Here is a 23,803-nt window from a genome sequence, read left to right as displayed (position 1 = left end):
CTATGTTCACAGCTGTCTGTTTATAGGAAAACTGCCCTGAGCAGCCTGTGATGGCTTCTTTGAGCTATTACAGCTGATTGGGTCAGTGCAGAGGCCTCTCCAAGGACTAGGTTCAGTAACTTTTTATCTCCCAGGTCATAAGCTTCACTTGAAATTATTTTTTTAGGCAGGAGGGATTGACAGTAGACAGTCTTCTGTTTCCCATCGCGCTGGTGAGACGTCCAGGGTGCCTCTCCTGAGACTGTGTATGTGCCGTACCTATGCCTACACAGATGGTTCCTCGGATTAGAGTGTGGACCACTCTGCTGGCGGGTGTAGCAACATAAATTTTGAATTACACTTTCGAGGTCAGCGTAACATGCGTTTTCCCCAGTCAGAACTGGCTTTAATCATTGCTGCCTTCACAGCTCTCTGAGAGCGGGGCGTACTGGAGTATTAACAAAGTGGCAGATGCTTTGCCTGAATGAAGAAGTAAGCACTGCCATTTTACCTTTGCTCTATCCCCCATAATGTCACTGGGTGCCCCAGCTGTTTTTTCTTTTTCTCTGCGCAGTGACTTGGGAACAAAAATTGTGACCTACTTAGAGTAAAAAAATCCCTTTCCAAGTTGGTGCTCAAAGTGGTGCGTGCAGATACTCAGTGCCATTGCTGGCAGCCAAAAACTGCTTCATCTATGGTTTAGCGTCCAGGTAGCATCAATATGTGGTGGCTCCTTCTCAGTGTCTTTTTTTGCAGCGTGCTTCCAGTACAGGCTTTTGTCATTTGTTTGTGCAGCTTCTCCCAAGGAGCAGAGTAAGTTCTTTTCCCTCCATGAGATTGTGAGACTGGCACAAGCCCTGAAAAGGTGGCGGAAGATTCTGCAAAATAAGGTGTGTGGCATCTTAACGGTAAGAAAGAGCAGAATGAGCAAGTCATCCCTGCTGTGAAACTGAGGAGGTGTTCCCACAGTGTGGAAAGGCAGAATTTCACATTGTCTATGATAAAGTATAATGGAAGAGCTGCCCCTTCTAAAGCTTTAAATGTCTGATGCTGTTGGGGGGTTGCTGGCTCTGTGAAGCAGATGCCATTAATATCAATGAGGGTCTGTAATAGTCTCCCACAGGACAAGTGACATTTAGGAATTCAAGCCTGAAATAAATGAGAAATAGAACAGGACCATTAGAGATTATATTAGAATTGGTTAGTATTATACTGTCCCATTATATATGGGACTACCTGGTAATACTTTAGTTTATTCCTCATATAAATACCTTTCTTCTCTCTCAATCAAGTCCAGTCTGTGTTGTCCCAAAAAGTTCAAAACGCAGCCACCCTCTTCATAGATTTTCCTAACTGGTAATGAAGAGCCTATAACTTTTAAGATGTGAAGTCATCATTTAAAAGTCAGCTGTGTCCTGAGAAACTTGTACAAGCAATAATACAGAAAAGCTTACATTGATATCTTGGAAGGAAAAAGATGCAATGAAAATCCTAACAGAATCCTTTAGCCTCAGCATTGCCAGCGCGTACTGTGTTAGGAGGAGGCATTTTGAGGTTACCATGAACAGAGAGAAATGCATCTGAAGTACTTAATTTTGATGGTCCCCAGAGGTATAAGCACACCAGAGGTATGCAGAGGTGCAGAGCCGCGATGTCTTTAAACGACTGAATTGCTCTTCCCTGTGCTGGTGCTCCTGAGCCATCCAGGAGGCAGGCTGGGTGCCTGCATACCATGCAGCAGCTTGGGACTACTTTAGTTTATGCCCATAGATATGGCCCCCACAGGCAGTTCAGCTGATGTAGGAGTGGTGAAGCACAATGTGCTTTTCTTCTGCCCTGACCGTTTCCTTGGCTGCAGAATGAAAGACGTACAGTGAAAGAGGAGGAACCTGGTATGGGCCTGCCTTGTTCTTGGTCATTTGCACAGAGGGAACTCCACTGATTTCAGTTCCCAGTCCTGGTTCCGGCTCTGTGAGTGGAGAAGTGTGCCCCTAAACACAGTGGCGAGCATTCCCTATGCTGTCGGTAATCACAGGTTTCAGATTCCACATGGGAAGAAATACTATAAAAATCAGGACTGGCAAAAGCACTGAAGAACGTGAGGCCACTTCCCTCCATGAGATCCTCCAAGGCACTTTCAGGTATGATTTTCCTCATGTAGTTTTCCACATCCTGAACCAAAAGTACATTAAAATGTGGGGCTGAAGGTCTAGGACCATGCTGAGGCTCATCCAGAGGACTGAGGAATAAAAGGAAAGTCTTTTCTACCCGTGGTAACCTAGAGACTGAATCTCCACAGGAGAAAAGACAAAGGGTCAGAGCTTGCCCCCTTTCTCCTGTGCCTTTCCAGAAGTGAGTAGATTTTGATTCCCAGAGAAAACAAAAAGGGAGAGAAATGCAACGGAGGTTGGGTAGGGAGTTTGAGGAGTTCTTGGGCAGGTGGGTGATGAAGCTGGAACCAGCGAAATGGGCTGTGATCAGGGGGAGAAGAGGAGCAGTGCCAGCGTGGGTCTTATGGTCTAGGGTACTTGAGAAGGTGTAGAGGCAGAGTGATGTTACTAACACATTGTGTGCTCCTTTTGCATTGGTGTTCGTCAATACAGAGTTAACGGCAGCTTTGGCTTTTAGGTACTTTTCAGGATTAAACCAAGAGGGAAGGAGGAAAGCTTGCTTAGTATTAAGCAGGCCCCTGTCTGGGTGCTCTTCCCCATTTTCTCCTGAAGTAATCTATTACTACATCTCCAGAGAAAAATGACCCCAATCTAAAGATTAATAGAGCAGCGTGTGGACGTTTCCAGTGATGTGTATGAAACTCAATTTTTTTGTCGCTGTATGCACAGAGGTGTCCTTTATCAGCAGATCTCTGGATCTTAAAAACTAGGCTGATTATTGAAGAGGGCAGCAGGCAATTTAGGGCACATGGTGTTTTCTTATGACAGAAGCTTTGCTGTGAAGTGCAGTAATTTATGTTGATAAATTGCAGTCGTCAGAATGTCTAGATCGCTTCATAGGATGAATTTCTATAAATACATCTCTAGTTTGGGTAGTGGGGGGTGGGAAAGGGGTATTTGAGAGATTGGGGGGGAAGATAACTCCTGCATGTACCATTTCTAGAAAAGTAGTGCAGAACTTTCACACGTTCCTGAAATTGGCTTGTTGTCCCTAGGGTCAGATTAACCCAATTTTGGTTTAATGTGACAAGTAAAAAACTTACTTCCTCCGTAACCAAGCTGCAAGGAAGATGGAAGAGACTACACAGTGTCAAGACTGAGTAGTTTTTGAACGCTAGATCTTTCTTAGCAAAGGTTTTTCGGTTTTGGAGTTCTGTGTGCGTGCCAAAATGTAAAGCCAGCTTGGCTCAGCAAGGCATAGCTAAGTGAAGCAAGCCGCCTTCATTTAATCAAGAGACAAGAAAAATTACCATAATCATTGTAAGAAAAACTGCTTTGGGGAGAAAAGAGAGGAGTTTTCATACCATGTTATTATTGATGTGTCTTACTATCATTAAGGTTATAAATAAAGAGATTAATTTAAAAGTAGAAGGGCTTTTCTAGGCTAAGTTTTGTCTTGTTTTTTTCTTTTTAAATCATATCAAAGGCACTGGAGGGTCTAGATGTTGTTGTGAGAGGTTACAAATTTCTCTGTCCTTTTTCCAGCATGTTATACGGTCAGAGATTTTGAAAAGAATCCTTTGGACTTCGATTCAGCACCACACAGGCTGGGTACTGGGGTTTTTATGACATCAGTGACATGTCCGTGTGGACTTAGCTTAAGCACATGATTTAATACCTCTCTGAACTGTAGCCTGCAGAAGAGAACAGCGAACTAGACTGACTAGATATGGTCCAAATTGGGTATCAATTTACCCTAAAGATGAGCGTGCATATGTCTTGGAATTGCAGTTGTCCCTGAAGACGCTAGTGTATGTACTCAAGTGGCCTGAAGATTTGTACTGTTTGAACCCCATCCCCCTAGGGAATGATAGTGAGATCTGCCAGCTGTTTTCAAAGTGGGAAATACATTCAAAGTTCGACCCGTCGTGGCCCATCTTGACTTGCAGATCTTTTGCAAAGATGACCCTGGATTATAGCCTTCTATAAAGCGTGGGGGGGTTGAGTTCCAGGATTTTCAGGGGGACATACACTGAAATTAGTCCCATTAGCAGTTAAGGGGTTTTGAGGGGAGAGTTTGGTGGTTTAGACCATCATGATTCCATGCAGAACTTGTTTGAATACTGGTGTTAATGCTACATCAAACTAAGCATGCTCTGGTGCATGGTCTGATACTAGTACCTGTAGAAGATCAGAATTTAATCCAAAAAATCCAACATTTTGTCCCTGTTCTGGGAGAAAAGGAGTCTGTATTGACAGACAACTACTGTGCATGTCATTTCCTAACCTTGTCTCCTATGACTTGGTTATACAGAGCTGCATGCACATACGCAACAGAAGGAAAACTACAGCATAACCTGTTTACTAATGATGGTAGTTCCTTTAGGCTGAATGCAAGCATATTCTTATGACACGCCTGTAAAACTTTATTTCCAAATAGCTGCAACGAGTAGTGGTTTCCAGCATGTCTCCTGGAGCTCTGCAAATGGGTATTTTACTCAGCATTAAGAATAAGAGCCAGCTGGGATTTGTTCAGATAAACTCTTTCCTCCTTGATGTATTTTAATATCTCCAGTTTTGACACAAGTGTCTTCAAGTTGGTATCATTCCCCCTTATGTTATTTTTTTTTCAAGACTTCAGATTTCCGTGCTAGTGGTCCAGAACCTAACAGTCTGCTGAAGATAAACTAAACTGGGATGTCTCTGTTGGGCATGTACCATCTCCTAAAGGAAAAAAGTGAGAGACGCCAAATTTTGAGTTGTCTTTCTAGCGGAAGGAAGTTTCTCTGGGTGTTACCTTTTGTTTCAACACGAAAAAGTCTGATAGAATCAATTACAGCTTTCTTTTCTGCTTTCAGACCTGAACTAAGGAAGCACGAAAGCAGCAGCGCACTTTTTGCTCCCTATATTGCAATGTAATTGCATCATTCAGTAAAAATTACAATTGGCTCCACAGTATAAGGGAGACAGGAATGAGAAGCTGGCAGGCAAGTTCTGGCTCACCTTAAACGTATGCATGAGGAGCGCAGCGTATCAATGGAAGTGTAGATAGGACTGGGCCCCGGGGGTTATATTCTCATTACATTACCTGTTCACAGAATGCAAAGGGGGAGTAGACTGGCAGACTCCTAAACTTATTAACCATTTTCTATTTGGGGAAGATTAAGTTTTGAAGAAAAACATCCAGTAATCACTGGGGTACTATTTATATCATCATAAAGTTGTGTCAGCTTAACTGATTTTAATAATGATTATTATTATAAAAAGCAGCAACTCTTATCACCACCGCTGCAAACATGCTGTGGTAATGAGGAATTTTCCTTTTTTTTTTCCTTCCTCCTTCTGCTCCTTCACACAATACCCTGACTTAACTCATTTTTCCTCTCCTCTTCCCCCCAGCTGTCAGTCACTGTCACATTACTTTGCATCATATGCGTCAAGGAGAGCAGCTTTTTCCATCAAGTAAGCCAATTCTAAAGCTGCCTTCCCAGAGGCTACACAGATTGTGCAAGCTGGAGGAGCTCAGGAAAGAGTAAACTGGACAATAACAACGGTTCCCAGAGCTGCTTCTGCCTGCCAATCTCTCATGCATGTATTCACACAGCACTATATATAGGGCATGCCTCCAGGGCCAGAATCACGTCTATCAGCTCAGCGAGCAGACCTCCTATCCACACCATTAATCACAGTAGGGAGGAGGGAAACAGCTCATTACACTACATCAATGATATTGTCCGTTCTGTCTTCTACGAATTACGGGAGTTGTCTCAGCGTTGCATTCAGCATCCCCTGACTTTTGAAGTCCATGATCCAAGAGAGGGAACAAAACTTCTTAACAGGAGTGTTTACCTGTGGGCAACAGAGGTTAGCCAGCAAACTGCATTTAGTGAGTTTAGAGTGCTATAGCAAAGCAAGCTTTCCAAGGGATGTTTTTTCTACTGTTAAATCTTCGGTGGTGTTCCTTCTCCCTCTCAAAATAGCTCTTTTCCTGTTCTTCAGCATTATTTTCAAGCCCCTCAGTCCACTTCCAGTATAGTTTGTGTGTGTGACACCTGTAAGGCATCCTTTATGGCTGGCTGACTGCAGGTATATTTGAGTAAGAGCTTTCTGCAGTATTCTGGCCTTCTTTGAAGGTCCTGTGCTTTGCTGGAGAATCCTATGACTATTTATGGGTACTCTTTCAAAGCAGCATGCAGAGATTTATCTGTCCGGCTGCTGATGATGTTAGAAGTCATATAACTACATTTTTGCTCACAGCTTTTAGGCTTGACACTTTACTGCTCTCTTTTCTGCTTATGTACCTGTAAATGAGCCCTATACTTCAAAATCTGTATCATCCAGGTTTCACTCTTGCACATGACGTGACATGACAAACCGCTTGCCGTGTACTGACCTCATTGCTGCAGGGCTCATCTGTATCAGTTCTGTGCAGAACTTGCAAGGTTCTCCAGCTTTTCCTGGAAATGTTGGTGTTTTCTAAACCCCCCCTCCTGTAAAGTTTAAGGTCTTACTGGGCTCTCTTCCTGGCTGATTTTGAGGATCACTACAAAGTGCTTCCCTCGCTCTCATGAAGTCTGCATTGTAGTGGGCACACATGTGAGATTATTTCATAGAATGATAGAATCATTTAGATTGGAAAAGACATTTAAGATCATTGGGTCCAACCATTGACCTAACCCTGCCATACCACCACTAAGCCATATCCCTAAGCACCTCGTCTACCTGTCTTTTAAATACTTCCAGGGATGGGGACTTGACCACTTCCCTGGGCAGCCCGTTCCAATGCTTGACAACCCTTTCATTGAAAAAATTTTTCCTAATGTCTAACCTAAACCAAGCCTCCCTGTTTCTAGAAGAGCACTGCTGCCTATTCCATAAGAGACACAAATTTTGATAGGTGACCACACCTTAAATTGCAAAACAGATATAATTGTTCAGTGATCACCAAGCCTGATGTTGGGTCCAAAGCTTGCATGAGACAACTCTAGGTTTTGAGGGTTACCTGGGAGATACGCTGGCCTCTTCCATCTCACTGGGTGTTTTGTAGTGATACATAGCAAATAGTCCTGAAGTTATGATATTAGGAGGAATATGTGCTTGCCTCCACATCTTGCTAGAGATGAAATAGAGTTGTAGGTCTCACTTGCTTTGAGACTTCTGCATTTGCTTAATTATGAAAAGTGTCTACTCCGATTGCAATATCCCAGGGTTAATCTTTAGCTGTGTCAATATATTCTTGGGTACTTCTGCTTGCTTTGTAAGCATGTAGACATCAGAGATTTTTTATTAGGTGTTGTAGAACATTTAGAATAGTAGAGCATAGAAGAATTCAAATGAAAGGCTTATAGCTATATTAAATTTTTCCTATGAGCATTAGTCATAGATACATCCATCTTCTAATGCACTCTGCAGCAGGCTCACTGAAACTGTTGGTAGGAAACCCCATAGCAGTAGTTAAACTAATGCTTATAATTTGGAAATATTCTGTGCTTTATTATTGAACTGCCTTATTTGAAAGTAGAAATTCATGTTGTTGGATTTTTTCAATTTTAAGCAAGCATACCTAGTTAAAATAAGTCTAGAAGCAACATAGGAAATGAACTCTTACACCTATGATTCTTCCCCCAGGGTAAAGAGATACTCACTCATACTCGTATCTTTTTAAACTGTACTTATTTCCTTTTCTAACACTCCACGCCTCTAAGGAGTTGCATTACTCTGCTGTAGATGGCAGGTTAATCAGAAACCTTTCACAGTGCTATTTTTTCATCCTTCAGATACTTTTAAGAAAGATGTGAACTAAAGCTGCTCTCGTTTCTAGAGTTAACAGAAATGTTTTAAAGGTAATTTTCAGCAAAGTTTGCTTTTCCTCTGAGATAATTTTGCTTCTGGTAAAATTTTCCGTATTTGCAAAATAAAGTATTTCACATCTGGTGATTTTAAACAATCAGTCAGATAGTTAATGTCTATGAAATTCTGCTAGGTATCACACACTTTGTGAAATGACTACAAACCAAGAAAGAGTGACAAATGTTGAGTACACTAAATGGCCAGGATGGAAAAAGCAATGTCAAATAAGATCCAAATATAGTGAATAAGTTTGATTTTGAGTTCAAAATGAAATTCAGAAAAGTGGCTTCCTTAGCTGTTGATAGGGATGTTTCTCCTGCAGTACCCCTCAGACACTAATAATTAGTGAGGAATGACAAATGTTGGAAGATGACAGTAATTTCAGGTAAGATAAGGAACATCCCAGGCTATAAATTGGATTACTTTATGGAAGCTCCCTATAGCCTAAAAAAAGAGGCTGTTTGAGGATGTATTTCCTTACTTGGCAGTTGCAGCCGTCATGGTCTTTCAACCCCAAGCACTAGAAATGGGTTGGTGTCAGCAGAAGTAGACAAGCTGTAATGTAGTTGGTTTAGTCTTTTTATTTTACATGTGACTACTGGATTTGTAATTATTTTTCCTTCCCACTTCTTGCAGTGTGCTAAAGGGTGCTTTATTGGTAGGTTAAAAGCCAATGTCAAGTCCTCCATACAGTAAAACTGAGAGCCCGTTGACATGTATCACTGTGCCACAGCATGACTGTTGCAATCCATCTTGACCATAGTTGAACTACGTATAATCAATTGCACTCTTAAAACTTTAATGTCTTTGACTGCACCATGTAGCACTACATTAATTTAGCTGTGCATTCGGCCTCTGCATTTGAGGGTCAAGAGCTTACATCACCTGGCCTGGGCAGCACCTGACGCGGCGCTGCATGATTAATGCAGAAGCCTTTAATTCCAGTCAGCCCAGGCAGAAAGCATGGTATAGCCCTGCTAAGACACTGTTCCCTAGAGGAGTAGAAGGAGAAAACATCCCCCAAACCACTGAATCCTTAACAATCCCGGGGCCTGGAAATGCATGACATGTTTCTGAATGCAAAGGATGAATCACTAGCCAGTTTGCGAAGGCAGGGGGGGAGAAGGCTTTTCAAAGGTCAGGAGGAGGAAGCACACCAACGCCAAGAGCATTGTTCATATTGGAAATCATTAGTGGAAATCAATCAGACTCTTCCAGAGCGCACAACTAACTAAAAGATCCTCAGTAGCTAGTTTTCCACTTGAATAAAGTCTTTGACAGTCGATGAGACTTAGGACTTGTCTTTAATGATGAATCTCCCTTTTTAAATTTTGAGGACAAACATTATATAGAAGCTGTTTTTATTCAGCAGCATTGACAACAAATCTGAATCTTGCATCCAAAAAAAGACTGTAAAAGCAGAAAAAAACTTTAAATGAGCCATATGCACTCACTTACTGACTCATACACATGGCAGAAGTAGACAAGCTGTAATGTAGTTGGGTTAGACTTTAATTTTACATGTGGCTACTGGATTTGTAGGACTCTCCCGTGTCCTTCCTGAAGCAAATGCTCTAAAGGTGGGTGCAGTAGAAGAAGCAGGTATTACAAGCTAAAATAGGCTTTGCTGTGTCATAAGTTACATTTTTATTGGAAATAAAAAAAAAAAAAAGCAGACTTCACAGCTTAGAAAGAAGGAAGATTGCAAAGACATAGTGGGCAACACTATTTCAAAAAAATCCTTTATTTTTTGGAGGACCATCTAATCCAATTGAGTGACTCTGAACTAAAAACAGTGTGGTTTGCAGTCTCCTGTTGAATTTCATGTTCTCTCTCAGGGGTGGCAGCAGATAAACTTTGCTGGATTCCTATAAGCAAGTTTGGAGGAGCTGCAGCTCCACAAATGTCAACAAATGTTGTAAGTTTACCATGCAAGTTTGAAAATAAATGGAATAGAATTAATAAGCATCAGTAATGGCTTTATAATTGAAATAGTATAGACATTAGAGGTACATAGGGCGTTAGTAATCATGTTAATTATTTGTTAACAGAAAGACAAAGTAATAAAATTAAAAATCAAAAAGCTTAGTTGTTCACATGCAGATCTAGGGGGACATTTTGTAACAGAAATAATTGCTTTTTCTTCATCCTCAGGGTGATATTATCTGTGTCTAATTGTTTTTCCTGAAGAAAGCAGAGCAATCTAAAATTCTAAGTAATGCACAGCAATTGTAGGGGTGGAAATAACCGCATTTTAGAAATCTCTTATAGAATCCCACCCCAGTGCAGTGGAAGGAAGCAGTGCTGCTAGGAAGGGTAAAGATAGATGGAATTACCTTTCTATTAGAAGTATAATAGACTTTATTAGTTAGTCACCTGTGCTCAGAATAGATCAGCTGTCAGGGAAAGCAAGTAGATGAACATGTACCTTGTGAGCTGTCAGGAGCAGATCAGTGTGGGTTTTTTAAATAATAATTACCCACTTCCAGCGAAATGTTTTAGACAAAAGCACAGCTGCTTTATTGATAATGCCTTTTGTGCATAAGGATGAATATTCTAGTTTGTTCTTTTCATTTTTCCATGTAAATGTAATATCATATTTCCATAAAACTCTTTTAGGAAATGGTGCCGTTTGCTGTTAAAGCTTGCATAATAAAATTCTTTGTCAGGGATTTAATTTGATCATAGTCGGTTATTTGTAATAAAGTGCTAGTAGGCTAAGAGGGGCTGCTGCTTGCATTCAAGGCTAGGGATGCCCTTGCCTTCTGCAAGCCACCGTGCAACCAGCTGTCCTGTGATGCCGTGCGGCAGGGCACACAGATGGTATCATCTTTTTTTGCATCCTGACCAGCGCTCAGAGGTGAAGGCAATTGTTTGTGTCCCTGTGGTCCAAGTTGCTCTCTGAGGTCCAAGGAGGTCCACTATTCTGGCACAGTTTAATAGTCTGCCTGATCTGGCAGCTGGAGTGACATGAGGTCTGGGAGCAAGAAACTCTGCAACTGGTGGTCAGGAGTCTGCAGCACATACGTGGCTCCTGGGGGCCACCCAGCAGTCTGAACAGAGCAGCTGTGGATTGGGTCAGTTCTGGTGGGGGCTGGACCTTGGGGAAAGGGTTTAAATTTGCAATATGTTGAACCCCTCCCAGAGTTCAGACGATCTGCTTTGATCTTCGCTGTTGTAACATTGCACATTGCGTACAGCCACCTTTGTTCTGCCACAAACAATACTGGTTCCAGCCCGCTACCGCTTGGCTGCTCTGCTCCCTGCCCCTACAAAACACAGCAGAAGCTGCAGTTAAGGACTCAGCCTTTACAGAACTTTGTCAAATTATATTTAATTTAATTTGGCACTGTAGCCCAGTGGCAGAGCAACTTGTGCAGCAGAACAGGACTCTGGATATGGACCTGAACCAGTGCTTGCTTAAATTTGTTTCTCAGGGCTGGCTAGGGCCTGGCTCTAGATCAACTCCCTTAGGAAAATCGCATTGCCACCACAGAGAAAGGAAGCAGAGCAGTGCTAAATTTGATGGCAGACTTGACGCTGGGGACTCTTGTTACACGCTGGTAGGCAGTAGCGGGGGTTGACTGGCTGAGACCGTTGTGCAGTGTTTGTGGCGGTGCTGATGTTCTCATCCATGGAGCAGATGAGCAAGATCCCCATTTAACCCAAGCTGTGTAGGTTTTTACTGAGCAAACATCCATATACCCACATTCCAGCTACAGGCCCTGTTGTTACGGGAATAATCACTGTAGCTCCACCTTTTTGCAAACGATGGGAACAACGGTACCACAGAGGAGCTGGAAGACTTGTATTATGCATATGTTTTTAAAATCCTCTTTTACTGCCTCTGCTTGTGAATTTATGAATCTAAATGTGACGGGATTTATCAGGATTCCAAAGAATAGAAGAGAAAAACAATTAACTATGTGTTCTGGCTAACTAATGTCACACGTAAAAACCCACTGAAGGATAGATAGGTTTCTGTGAGAGGGTGGGTTTTTTTCATCTTTATATGAAGTGCTGGAAAATGACTGTAGCTAGAGGCAAGATGTTGATCAAGGTCAGTCCTGGATCTGGTTGTGTTAAAAAGCTTTCTGGTGCCAGGTTGTTTGAAGCCCAAGTACATGGACGTAGTCTACTAGCCCTGAGATTTGGGTCATGAAAAGATTGCTCCTCCTTCCTCTTCCCCCGTCTCACTTCCCGGTCTCCAACAGCCCAATCATGAGGAACGTAGGGGGAATTTCACTCCTTTCTGCAGCACTGCAGATGGTCATTTGCTAGGGTCATTTGGTTATCTTCCTTTAACAAATTCAGTATATTTCACCATTAGATGCATTCTATCAACTTGGCAGCGTAGCAGCTTTCAAAATAGCAAGCATTTTTAGGTTCTTTGCCATCAGACCAAACCAGAGCTTCAGACCTAAATGCCAAGACAGAACGCCATTGGTTTTAGTTAATCTCGGGTTTCAGTGTTGTACCAGATTGCCTTTCTCAGCTTTGTGTGACTAAGTAATGTCTCTAAAGCACGGCAGCATAATAGGATGATGCGTGCTATGAGGTGTCTGATGGATAAGTTTAGAACTAAGACAATTCATTAGCTGATGCATCTCAGCTTTATTCTTGCCCCTTCTCCTCATGAGAATAGTGTTCTTTGTCTCACAACACAAAGTAGTGACAGACCAAAATAGCAACAAGTTATTTTGTCTAGATTATATGCAAGATCTCCACAGTAGTGACTGTCAAACTGAAGCTGTATTTTATTTCTGCAGCTGTTTTTTCAGTGCTCTAACATTATTATTAATAGTACCTGTCACTTGTACAGTCCCCCAGAGTTGTAAGTAGTTTGATAAACATTATAGAAACTTACTGGAAAGCATCAGAAGTGAAGTAAACACTCTGGTGCTTACTGGCTAAGCTAAATTCTTTAAATTACTTCATAGCCTGGCTTTGCCTTTAGCTTAGCGAAACAATCTTCCAGACCAGCTCATTCCCTGACTTTCTTCATACTTACATTTTTGGCAAATCACTTCTGCTGCTGTAGTACATCTTTGTCCTACCTAGACTGGAAAGGCAGTACTGAAAATAGTACGTACAGTTTCCATGTCAGACTTCCCGGACCAGTTTAATTAAGAGACGAAAGTGATTTTGAACGAACACTGGAGCACATCTTAGTAGTGCTAAAATGCTGCTAACAGCCATAGAAACTTCCTGAAGTTAATGATTCTTGTTGATTTTGGTGAAGCAGTAGTAGCAGCAGAGACATTAGTGTAGAAAGTGCTCTATTTCTTAGCATCATTTTTATCAGCTTATCATTTTAAATTGCCACCAAGCAGGTGATGTGACAGGAGGAGTTCGAGCTATTCTTACAGTACCACCGTGATTACAAAGCTGGAAAAATATGGGGGAAAAAACGTGTGATGGAAATATATGTGAAAACTTCTGACATCCATTTGCATTTCTGAAGGCTCACCCAACATGGGTGGTTTCTATCCAGGGTAGAACACACAGTTCTGTTAACATATTTTTCTCTCTCTTTAAATGAAATCATTAAGCCTTGACAGCCAGTGCTTTTGCTGTCACCTCCTAAATTCCCACCGATGTGAGGCCAGGCAGCCTGTGCTGCAGAGCCCCTGCCCAGAGTCCTTGCCAGCATCTGAACCGGTGGAACAACCACCTGGCCCTGCCTGCTGGGCCCCCTTCACCCTGTCGCCTCTCGATGCTTTCGCAAGCCCACTCATACCAATCTGTTGAGATTACAAAACCATTGTTCTGTGCCACAAAACCAGGTACCAAAAGTTACAATAGTTATAAAAATTGCCCAGTGCAGTCTCTGCTTAGTCAAAACTCCCCTTGGCCCCGAGAGGATCCGTGCCACGACAGGTTAGCCTGACCCCATCCCAGCAGAATCGGCAAGCCTTTATGGTACTTCAGTGTCGTGTCAGTATTGAAAACAGTTCGTGTTTTATTGTAAATTACTGTTATTTGCAACTTCCAGTTTTGCAATTCCCACTGCACAGAGATCAGGGACCCAATTTTTCCTTTGTATACGTCAGTGTAAATCAAGATTAACTCCAGCGAAGTCAGTCTAACCACAAGTGTAAAACTAGGAGGAATGAAAGGAAAATCAGGCTATAAACTATTTCATTTTTATTTTTAAATAGCAAAATTAATGCTGCTGTTCTGCAGACACAGGGTGACCTGCAAAGTACTAGCTCATGCGTTACTAATGCATCTCCATTTAAATGCATATTTTTGCTCCTAACACAGAACTTCAGGGAAAACCTCTCCAGATAAACTGTAATAGGATACCAAATGGTAATTCAATATTTCACTTTAACTTGTGTTTCAGCTTATTGATCTTAATTTTCTATCATTTCGATGCAGCATTTGCCTAGGGGGAAGAGGATTGCTTTCACTATAATAAAGCTTTTAATTAATAATTAATTATTTTGATATTCCAAACATCCATGCCAGCAGTGGCAATCTGCTTGTATTCTGTACCTATTTCTATTTTCGGTAGTGGAAATCAGCAAGATGTGACTTCACATATTGCAGGAAGTAATTGAGACACATGACTGAGACAAGGAAGCATAGAATAGATATCACAGTATCTATGATGTGGGACATGCTTACCGTGACGGTGTTTTGTTCTCAGCCGTTTATGGTCACAGTAGTATGACCCTGACTTAGTCAAATCCCACAAAGTGGGGACTCCTGTGCTACGTCGCTGCCTTCAAGGGCTTTCCAAAAGGCTTCCATTTGCCTACGTGTCTTCGGATAAAGACATGAGGCATGACTGCTAGGTCATTCTCACACCAAAATCACTTCCTTCACTAAATCTACTTCTGGTAAGGAAGGACTTGCACCTGCTCTTCCAGCATGACCATTAGATACTGTGGTTAAAAGCCTCTCTCTCAGCTCTCCAGATTTCACTGTGGTTTTGGTAGAGAAGTATGTTTAAGAAGATTTTTTTCTCTGTTTATGCCTCCCTCACACCATGCTGAACTGCAGCTTCTAAGATGTACATGAGACCTTGACACAAGCTCTCTTGTGCTGGACTGAACTTTTAAGTATCCTAAATAGTACAATGAAGTCATAGAAATAATGTTTGTAAGTCTACTGATCATGAATACAGTTATTAAGAGGAATAACCTCATATTGAGAGTTGTTGGTTTTGCAGCACCTAATATGATGAGACCCAATCCAGTTATAATTAGTCCACGCTATTTCTCAGTTTCCAGGCTGCAAGCCTGCAGCACAATGGTGAATACATTGGAAGCAAGGCTTACTCTCATTTTCAGTAGTGTCAACTAGAAAATAAAACTCCCAGTCATGGTAGAGGTATAAATATGATAAGAGTTTTTAAACTACAATTTTAGGTTTGGGCTTTTTTGTTTGATATTTTTTATATAGCTTGATTACTTATAGCGTGCATTTTGTTAACATTTCCAAATCTTCTGGCAACTGTAAGATTCATCAATTTTCAAAATCTTACATCTGAGATTAACATTTTCCATATGGCATCCCTGGAATTATGTATTTAAAAAAAAAAAAAGTATCAAAAGACAAGCAATAAAATAGTGGAGACGAGCAGGTTTAGGGTTAATGAGACCACCTTTGTCATATAATTTGGTCAGCAAAAGGGATGTCTAAGAAATAATGATCTTTGTGGTGATGCTCCTTTGGGAGGCTCACCTACGAGCCCTCAGATTTCTTCTCTAAATTATTTCCAAGATTTTCAAGCCCTGACAGATTCAACCATTTGCTAAACAAAATAAAAACTGCTAGAAAAACATTCCTCCAGGATCACATCAGAATAAGCCCTGCCCATGACCATGGTTAGGTCTGAATTAGTGATACATTGCAATCCATCAGACAAAAATGAGAATCTTTCATAACTGATAAGAGCATAGGACACATCATAACAACCTGTCTCATAATAGATTTTGTTGTTTGTGTTTTGGTTTGGTTTGGGGTTTTTTTTTCTAAAAGGCAAGAATAACATTTGCTTTTAGTTCTGAAGTCCAGAGTTGTCAGACTTCAAATCCACACCACAGAACTACTACTTAGTTACCTTCTCGTGTAACCACTCATGACCCCCACCTTGGAGGCCTGGCCACCTAGGCTCAGGGCCACCGAGACACGCTGACTTTATGGGTGGAGAGTAGTGAAAAACATTATAGCAACGTTGGAGGAGTTGGGTAGATTGGAACCAACGCACTAAGCAAAACTTCAGGGGAAAAAATGTCTTAACGCTGCTGGAAGGGGTGGGGTGGGAGGTGTGTTTTCGATGAATCACTTCTGGTTTTAACCAAATCAGCTCTTGAAGGTTGTCATGAAAAACAAAATACTTTTTGTCTAAAATTATCTAAAAGAAAATTTTCAGTGATCCAAAAGAAAAGTTCTTTTAATTAGAGAATTTTAAAAACCCCAAGGATTTTGAGATTTAGATTCTAAAAAAAAAATAATCACAATGTGAAATCCTTTATTAAAATCATTGTTGGTACCCATCAAAACTATAAATACCAAATATTAGAAAATCAAACGGTTGTTTCCTTTGGAAGGCACTTCAGAAAAATAATCTCAATAGTGAGAATGGAGGGGTTTTTGTAATAGGTTTTTTCCCAAGGTATAAACACTTGCTAGGACTTAACAAGTAAGTCTGAAAGCCATTTAAAAAAAGGGAATGGATCAGGTATGAACTGATAAAACTTCCCACTTCTTTGACCTTGTAAACTTCTCTTCATAACGCATGACACAGCAAGAAGTTTTCCTAGAAGCAGTAGGTATGTACATCCTCTTATTTCCTTTACTGGCTTAAACCTAGTTTTTCACATTAATTACTGTTCGTTTATTGAATGGAAAGCATGCATTTTTAATTATGTTAGCTGAAATGTTGGCTGGTTGTGAAACCAAGTACTTGGAATTGGTCCATTTGAGCCACGTGAATCAGCAGTGCTGGTTTAGAGCTTTTGCATTTTTTCAGTTCAGCAGTTCAATCTGGGCTCCTTGCAGAGAAGAAAACCTGGTAGAGAAAGATAAAAGGCTCCACCTAGTGGGCAAGAACTTATTTACAGGGGAAAAAAGGCAAGATTTTCACTTAATTTTATGCATGAAGAAATACTGGTTTAGATTTTGTTCATTAAGCTGCCATGTTGTTCTTAATTCTTTCCTTCTACAGAGCCTTTATTTCATATGCAAAGCTGGAACATTAAAAATTATCCTGACAGTCTTGAGCAAGAAGCAATCATACTAAATGAGTGGGTTTATACAGCAGAAGAGTAAGAGTTGATCCACAAAGTTCTTCCCCCCTCCCTTCAAGCTTCAATATATAGTAACCAAAAATGGATAATTTGTGTGTCAGCAAATACTTTAAACTATTTAGATTCTTTCCTACTTAAAACTGACTGGAAACATTCATAACTACTTGAGCGTAACACTTAACACAGTATTTTGGGAGTATTTTTACACAGGGAACTCAGCCCATGTGTTACCTCATCTTTGTTAAATGACCTGTTTACCTGAAAAGGGTGAAATCTGGGTTCTCTGGCAACTCAGTCCAGTGCATCAGCTTCTGGCAAGGCACAACCCCACCGGCCTCTGCTGTCTCTTCCAAAGTCAAACACCAAAACTCATTCATTCTGACATTTGTCTAGGAGCCTGACTAGCACCGTTCTGTGTCCAAGATCATCCTGATGTAGAGTCTAGCACCTTTACTTTAGGTGCATAATTGAACTAGTACAGTATTTTTTTTTCCCCCTCCTTGCTGAAGTTCAGCACTGCATTGCAGTTATGCTTCAAACTCCTGAGAGATTCAGATGGCAGGACTCTTCAGTTTAAAGCAGTAGTGAAACTTGGGCGTTATTCTCTCATTCCAACCGGATATGGCAAGCAGCTGAAACCTTCTCTTCAGTTTGTTTCAGGTTAATAACGAGAGTGGGAACAGGAACAAGTAGCAAGCACAGATTTGGCAGAAGAGACAGTGAAACCACATTGTATGTCCCGCCTTTAGTCAGACTGCCTCTCATTTCCAAGCTATTGCAGCCTGGCAAGATCAATTCCGCCTGCGCAGCTTCCAGCAGTGGGTAGGCAGCGTAACATGCACTGTAATAATGCGTTACCACAGCCAGGTTTACCATAGCCCATGTTCACATCCACAACTGGAATATTTATTCGTCTCCTGTGCAAATCACAAAAGAGCTAGTACATTGTTTTGCACACCTCTTGATCCCAGGGGTCTCCATTTGCAGTCGGCCATTTGGTAGCAAATCCAGAGGATTCCTCCTTCCGAATTACAGCATAATGTGGCAATTCTGACAGGCCAGACAGGCTTGCTGATCTGCCTGAGCGATTCTCCCCAGCTGCAGCTCTCCTTGCCTCCTTCACAGGAATGTAACCCTCAGTGGGACCAGTGAGTAAGAGCTGTCATTTGGCTTGTTTTACAGACTAAAACAAAGGATAGAATTCTTAGATAGAACCTTTTATATGAGCAAGGACTAATGCAGAACTGACTAGTCTTAGAGTGCCTTTGGGGAAGTTCAGGTTTGCAAAATGCAAGCAATGCTATCTCCAAAGGGGAGGAAATGGGAGATAAAAGTTAAACTGCAGGTATTTTTTTTTTGGTTTGGGGACAGATTTTGTCTTTGGTCTCAGCTTGAAGGGAAGTCTGTGTAACCCTTAAAACACGTCAGCTAAAACAATACAGAACAGTTGTTTTAAACTTCACAGGTATTTCAAAGTTATCATTATGACTGCACTGTTAGCAGTGTTAAATTGACATAAGCTGTTTGTTACAGTAACGCTACTTGGTTTCTAAGGCACGTGGACGCCTACCTCGCTAGGCATGCCATAGAAGGAAAGATGCAAGTCACTTACTTCAAAGCAAAAGTTGTTAAATAATACCACTTTTAACTGCTGGCCTTTGCTGTAGAACTGTTCGCATTTTAAGAGTTTATAAGCTTGCTGCTGAGCTAAAGCAAATCCCGTGTTTGGAACTACGGTACGATCCTCCGCCTCCTTTTACTTTAAATACCTTGTCTAGCACCGGCACTTGAGCTGATGCTAATGAAATACGAATTTCCAGATGTGAAACCCTGGGGATCATTCGACAATCTTGCTTTTGTAATAATCTGCTGTAAACTCAAAATGCTAATTCAGGGATTAAGTATTAATTTATTCCCTCTACAGGTCATCGGATACAGTCTCATACAAGTCTTCTGATTAATATTTAATGTAGCTATTTCAGATGTTGTTTATCTGGGTTAGATTTACTCAGCTGCTTTACTCCTTCTTTGCGGGAGCAGCAATCTTCACAATAAATGCACATCAGTGCATTTATTTCAAGAGTACCACTAAGTCTTTTATTTATTTTTTTGTAGCTAACCAGGTGCTGAAGTTTGGAACGCTCGTCAGTACTTCCAATACCTATGACGACTCCGGGACTGTGACCATTGAGACAGACAAGCCTTTGCTGTGGACAATGGCCATCAAAAGATAAGATGAGCCACAGCTGCCTTTTCTGGTCTGACTCAACTCAAATTACTGCAAAATTTCACTGAATTAAGACAGTAAAGCTGTTCCGAAAGATAAAAGCAGGCACTGATTTTATGTACTGAATGGAAAACAAGTCTGAAATAAAAGTCACTTGAGATCAAATCAAGATTAGTAGCAATAATTGAGTACTTCATTCTGGTACCTCACACTACTTAATCAGAAGACACATGAGCTGCCACCTAACACAATCACAAACAGAAGTGAATGTAAAGGAACTGCTGGTGCTTATCTGGTTAGTTCAGACTACTCTTACATAGTATTTCGGTCCAATACTGAACTGTTTTTTCCCTCTTTTGCCAAAAGAAAATACAATACACAGTTGCACATAGTGTATCTGTATTAAAAGGTGATATAGCACTAAGAGTAGTTAATCTCATTTTTCTATCCTGGTTTGTAAGATACGTAGGTGCTGGTGAAGATCTCTCAAGAAGAAGAACTTTTCTACTTAAGCAGCAAGTTTGTGTACTGAAGAAGCTTCAGTTTTGCTGTAATGTCAGTATCAGATTTCCCAGTACTGAGTGCTTTTGAAGTCTGTAATAGAAGTAGCGTCGCAACTTCTGCAAATACCAAATGCTTATAATAAGCTTTTTGGAGTGAAATACAAATTTCTTAATCACCACCTGAGGAGGAAGAGCATTGCATCTACCAGAGTTTTTGCAGGCTTCATTTTTAAAATGTTCAGTCATTTAGTAACGGAAACTTCCAGGTCAACAAATGCAGAGCCCTTTAGAATTCTCTGTGCAGTTGCCTTACAGAACCAGTATCCAAAATGGGTGTGTATCCCATCCAACAGGGTGAGCAAGTTGTTGATTCTCTGAAGGACTGCTTAGTATCTCTGACAACTAAATTAACCTCAAACTGTGCATCTTAGTAACCAACTAAGTTTGGTTTTCTTAATTATGCCATCAGAGTAAGGACTGGCAATGCAAGTTTTTTATTTAATGGAGGGATTTTTTTCCAGTCAAGTACATAATATAACCTAACAGGACTTGCAAATGCAGAAAGGGATTAAGGGTGATGATGGTGATTCCAGAAATTAGTGACAAGAATTTCAGTTGGTAAAACCTTTAAATCACCAGTTGAGAGGATCCAATAGTGCTGTTATCTTGCTGCCTACTTTTGCAGACAGCATTGTTCCAGCAAAGCAGTAAATGAAGCATTGGAACAGCTTCTGTACATTTGTCACCCTTGGAAGTTTTCATACCTGACTGGACAAAGCCCTAAGCAACCTCATCAGAATCCAACAACCAACCCAGCTTTGAGCAGGGGGTTGGACTAGAGACCCCCCAAGGCTCCTTCCTACCAGAATGATTCTATTACAGTTGAAAGAAGCAACAAAACAAAACCACCACTCTACTACTAAAAAAAAAAAAAAAAAAGCCTGTAATGTAGACAGGTATGATCACATAGACTTTAAAAGAGGAGTAAGATGACAAGAAGTTTGAAAACACAAACTGAGCTTGTTTAATAGCAAACAAGTTACAAAGCTGTGAAATCTTTCCAGCAAGTGTCACAATGTCTTGTTTTTCATGATGAATATTCAGCCGCCTCTGTTGAGAGAACAAAGTAATCAGTTTCAGCTAATCAAGCGTGATCAAGTGATCCCATCTGAAGTCTTAATTTACCCTCCCACCATTGCCTTGTTAGGACAAACGTTACTACCATTACACCTTATCTCTGGTTTTCAAATATTTCTCCTTGCCTAGAGGACCGCTCTTACAGGTATAAGCAAGCCACATGTCACGGTCACAGAACAGTATTTAACCTGTTCCAGTGCTAGAAAAGGGATTACATCAGCTCTGGAGAATCTGAGGAGTTTTAATTGGTAGTGGTAATACTTCAGTACCATGGCTGCCGGTCAACTTAAGGGTCAAGTTTTTCATGCTGCAATTTTCATTCCAGAAGGTATTTTACAGAGAGCAGTTACACATAAAACAAAGTTTCAAACATATCTAGCACTTGGTAAATTAAACAAGACCAACTTTGTTCTGTGCCCTGTCATCTTCCAGCACAGTCACTCAGTTTTCTCTGCTTTACCATCCACGCATTTACTTGGGATACCGAAATTATAAACTGGACACAGTAAAAGTATGTAAGGTCCAAATAAGGTAAATGTTCTATGGATAAACACACACTGAGGAACTGGAAATCGAAATATTTGACATTCAGTTTTGAAGCAGAATACTCAAAAAAACCCTGAAGTACTATGGATGTAATATTTTGCAGTATGCTAAATTAACGATCTTCTTCCTGACCAAGTCCTTTGAATCAAGTAATCCCTGTCATATTACACTAACGTGTGAAATGCACCAATACTAAAGCAACATGGATGCTGTATGGCTCCCTAATATCCTCTATTTGAAACTGAACAGGTAAAAATGAATGTAAAATTTAGTGAAATTGAAGGTTCATATTTACTTACACAATGATATTGTTGATTGGGATATGGATCAGTTTGACAAAGAAACCAATAAATCCCATTATCGCAAAGCCTATTGCTGTTGCCATGGCAATCTTCTGGAACTCTGCAAAACAAGATTTTAGTCTAGGAAACCTCGTGCGTAGCATAGAGGAGACGTGCACTACAGTGACCAAATGAGAGATCTCTCTTTAGAAAATATCCATGTTAACACAGGGAGCAGTTCAAAAGCAAACTGCATTGACGTTGAGAAACAAATCCACTTTTTCAGAAGAGAGATGAGATTTTAAGAGAAAAGATACTGCTTTCCACAAAGCATAGCTGATCTCAGTAATTTTAAGTAGTAAGCAGAATCAGAAATACCCATGATCCATAACAATTCATGGAACGTTTATTCCATTATCTTTCCTTTGTACCTTTTACAAGCCCTGAAAATACTGATCGATACAGTATCAAAAATGGAAAAGCTGCATTTATATTTGTCACAGGAAGACAGCATCTTAAATCCCCGCAAAAAACAAGTACTTAAGTGATATTCTCAATTATTTTAAAATACGAACCGTGAAGCGGACTGAGAGTGCCAACAGCCCCTCACAATCCTGCCAGTCTGTCAAAGAATGAAGTTCCTTACTGATCTCAAAAGACGTCAGTAAACTTCATCCAGAGCACATGAATAAAGCGTCGTAACTACTACCAGTAAGGACAACCAGTTACCATCCTGGTTATAGTTATAGCTTCTCTCTAATGTCTTTGAGAAAGTCCAAAAATCTTCTCTTCTATATTTCCAGCAAGGAATTTCTTCCTGTCCCAATAAGGCAGTCACTGACAGCTGTGAAGCACCAAACAGGCCCTGCAAAAAGCAGTCCTAGCTCCTTTCGAGTCTCCTAAGATGAAGGGATTCCTCCAAGGTCATGTAACAAGCAGTTTCCTCCAGAATTTCCCCCAAGTTGACGGCAATCAAACAAACCTTACTGCTGCATTTGTCATTTCAAAGTGTACACAAGTTCTTCTCAGATCAGTTTACTTAATATGTGGAAAATTATTACTTGCCTGCCTCAAAATGGCTAATTTCAGCTACTTAGCCTATTTCATAAGGTAAGTTTTAGTACCACTCCCACACACCTGACTGAGTACATACCAGAAAAGGACACGTTCAAGTTTATCCAATCCAGAACCATAAACCCATTAACAACTGGACATCTGCTCAGGTTTAAATCTCATATTGGCAGCTGAGAAACATTCATGACAAATCAAGTCACATGCGAAAAGTTACACAGTAAAAGTTAAGATGAAACAAGGATTGTGTTCTGTTTTATTGTGTGCTTTACCTTTCCTGTCAGGCTTGGTGCACCTTTTAACAAGTCGTATGGAGTCTTTCACAAACTGACGGCTGGGTTCCACGAATTGCATTACCTGATCCATGATTACCTGCAAAGATTAATGGATTTAGTATCAGTGGTGTCACACATATACCGAAAGAGATAACTTTTTAATTACAGAACTAGAAGAAGGCTACAAAATTTGTATAGACTAAAGATAACTTAAAATGTCACATTCCAACCTAACCAGACTTCTTAAAAGATACTTTCACTTTGCAGAAAACAAAGATGCCGTGTCAATACATAAACACGATGACCTGCCACTACCTACAAAAAATAGGAAAATTATGCTGTTGTTCACCATAGAAGAGGAAAACAAGAGCTCCGCCACAGCTCGCTTTCCACTTACACCCCGTTATGCTTCCGAGACAACTACTGAAGGCTTCCAAATAGACAGAAGTGACCCGTTTCAAGATGCCAGCCCCAAACCAGAAGCCGGCGGCGGGTTGGCGAGCGCTGACAGAAATACCACGGCCTCACCGTATTCTCTGAACAAGCACCCGCCAGCGCTG

General features: G+C 40.8%; 2 protein-coding genes across 2 annotated transcripts in view; one reads left to right on the top strand and one right to left on the bottom strand.

Annotated features, from left to right (window-relative positions):
* TPK1 (thiamin pyrophosphokinase 1) overlaps window positions 1-19,996 on the top strand; it is a 162,139-nt gene extending 142,143 nt beyond the window's left edge. The window contains exon 6 of the mRNA XM_009644768.2: window positions 19,319-19,996. Within this exon, the coding sequence (XP_009643063.2) occupies window positions 19,319-19,437 (119 nt within the window). The 3' untranslated portion in view covers window positions 19,438-19,996. The remainder of the gene's footprint in view (window positions 1-19,318) is intronic.
* Window positions 19,997-20,874: 878 nt separating this feature from the next.
* Window positions 20,875-23,362, bottom strand: SEC61G (SEC61 translocon subunit gamma). The gene is made up of 3 exons (XM_009644764.2): window positions 23,241-23,362; window positions 21,916-22,018; window positions 20,875-21,043 (listed from the first exon to the last, which is right to left on the bottom strand). The coding sequence occupies exons 1-3, from the start codon at window positions 23,332-23,334 to the stop codon at window positions 21,034-21,036; spliced, it is 207 nt and encodes a 68-aa protein (XP_009643059.1). The 5' UTR covers window positions 23,335-23,362; the 3' UTR covers window positions 20,875-21,033.
* Window positions 23,363-23,803: the final 441 nt, after the last annotated feature.

The sequence above is a fragment of the Egretta garzetta genome, unplaced genomic scaffold (assembly GCF_000687185.1).
Source record: "Egretta garzetta isolate BGI_Z169 unplaced genomic scaffold, ASM68718v1 scaffold458, whole genome shotgun sequence".
NCBI lineage: Eukaryota > Metazoa > Chordata > Aves > Pelecaniformes > Ardeidae > Egretta > Egretta garzetta.
Note: the sequence above shows the minus strand (reverse complement) of the source record. Positions and strands in the feature narration are given on the sequence as shown.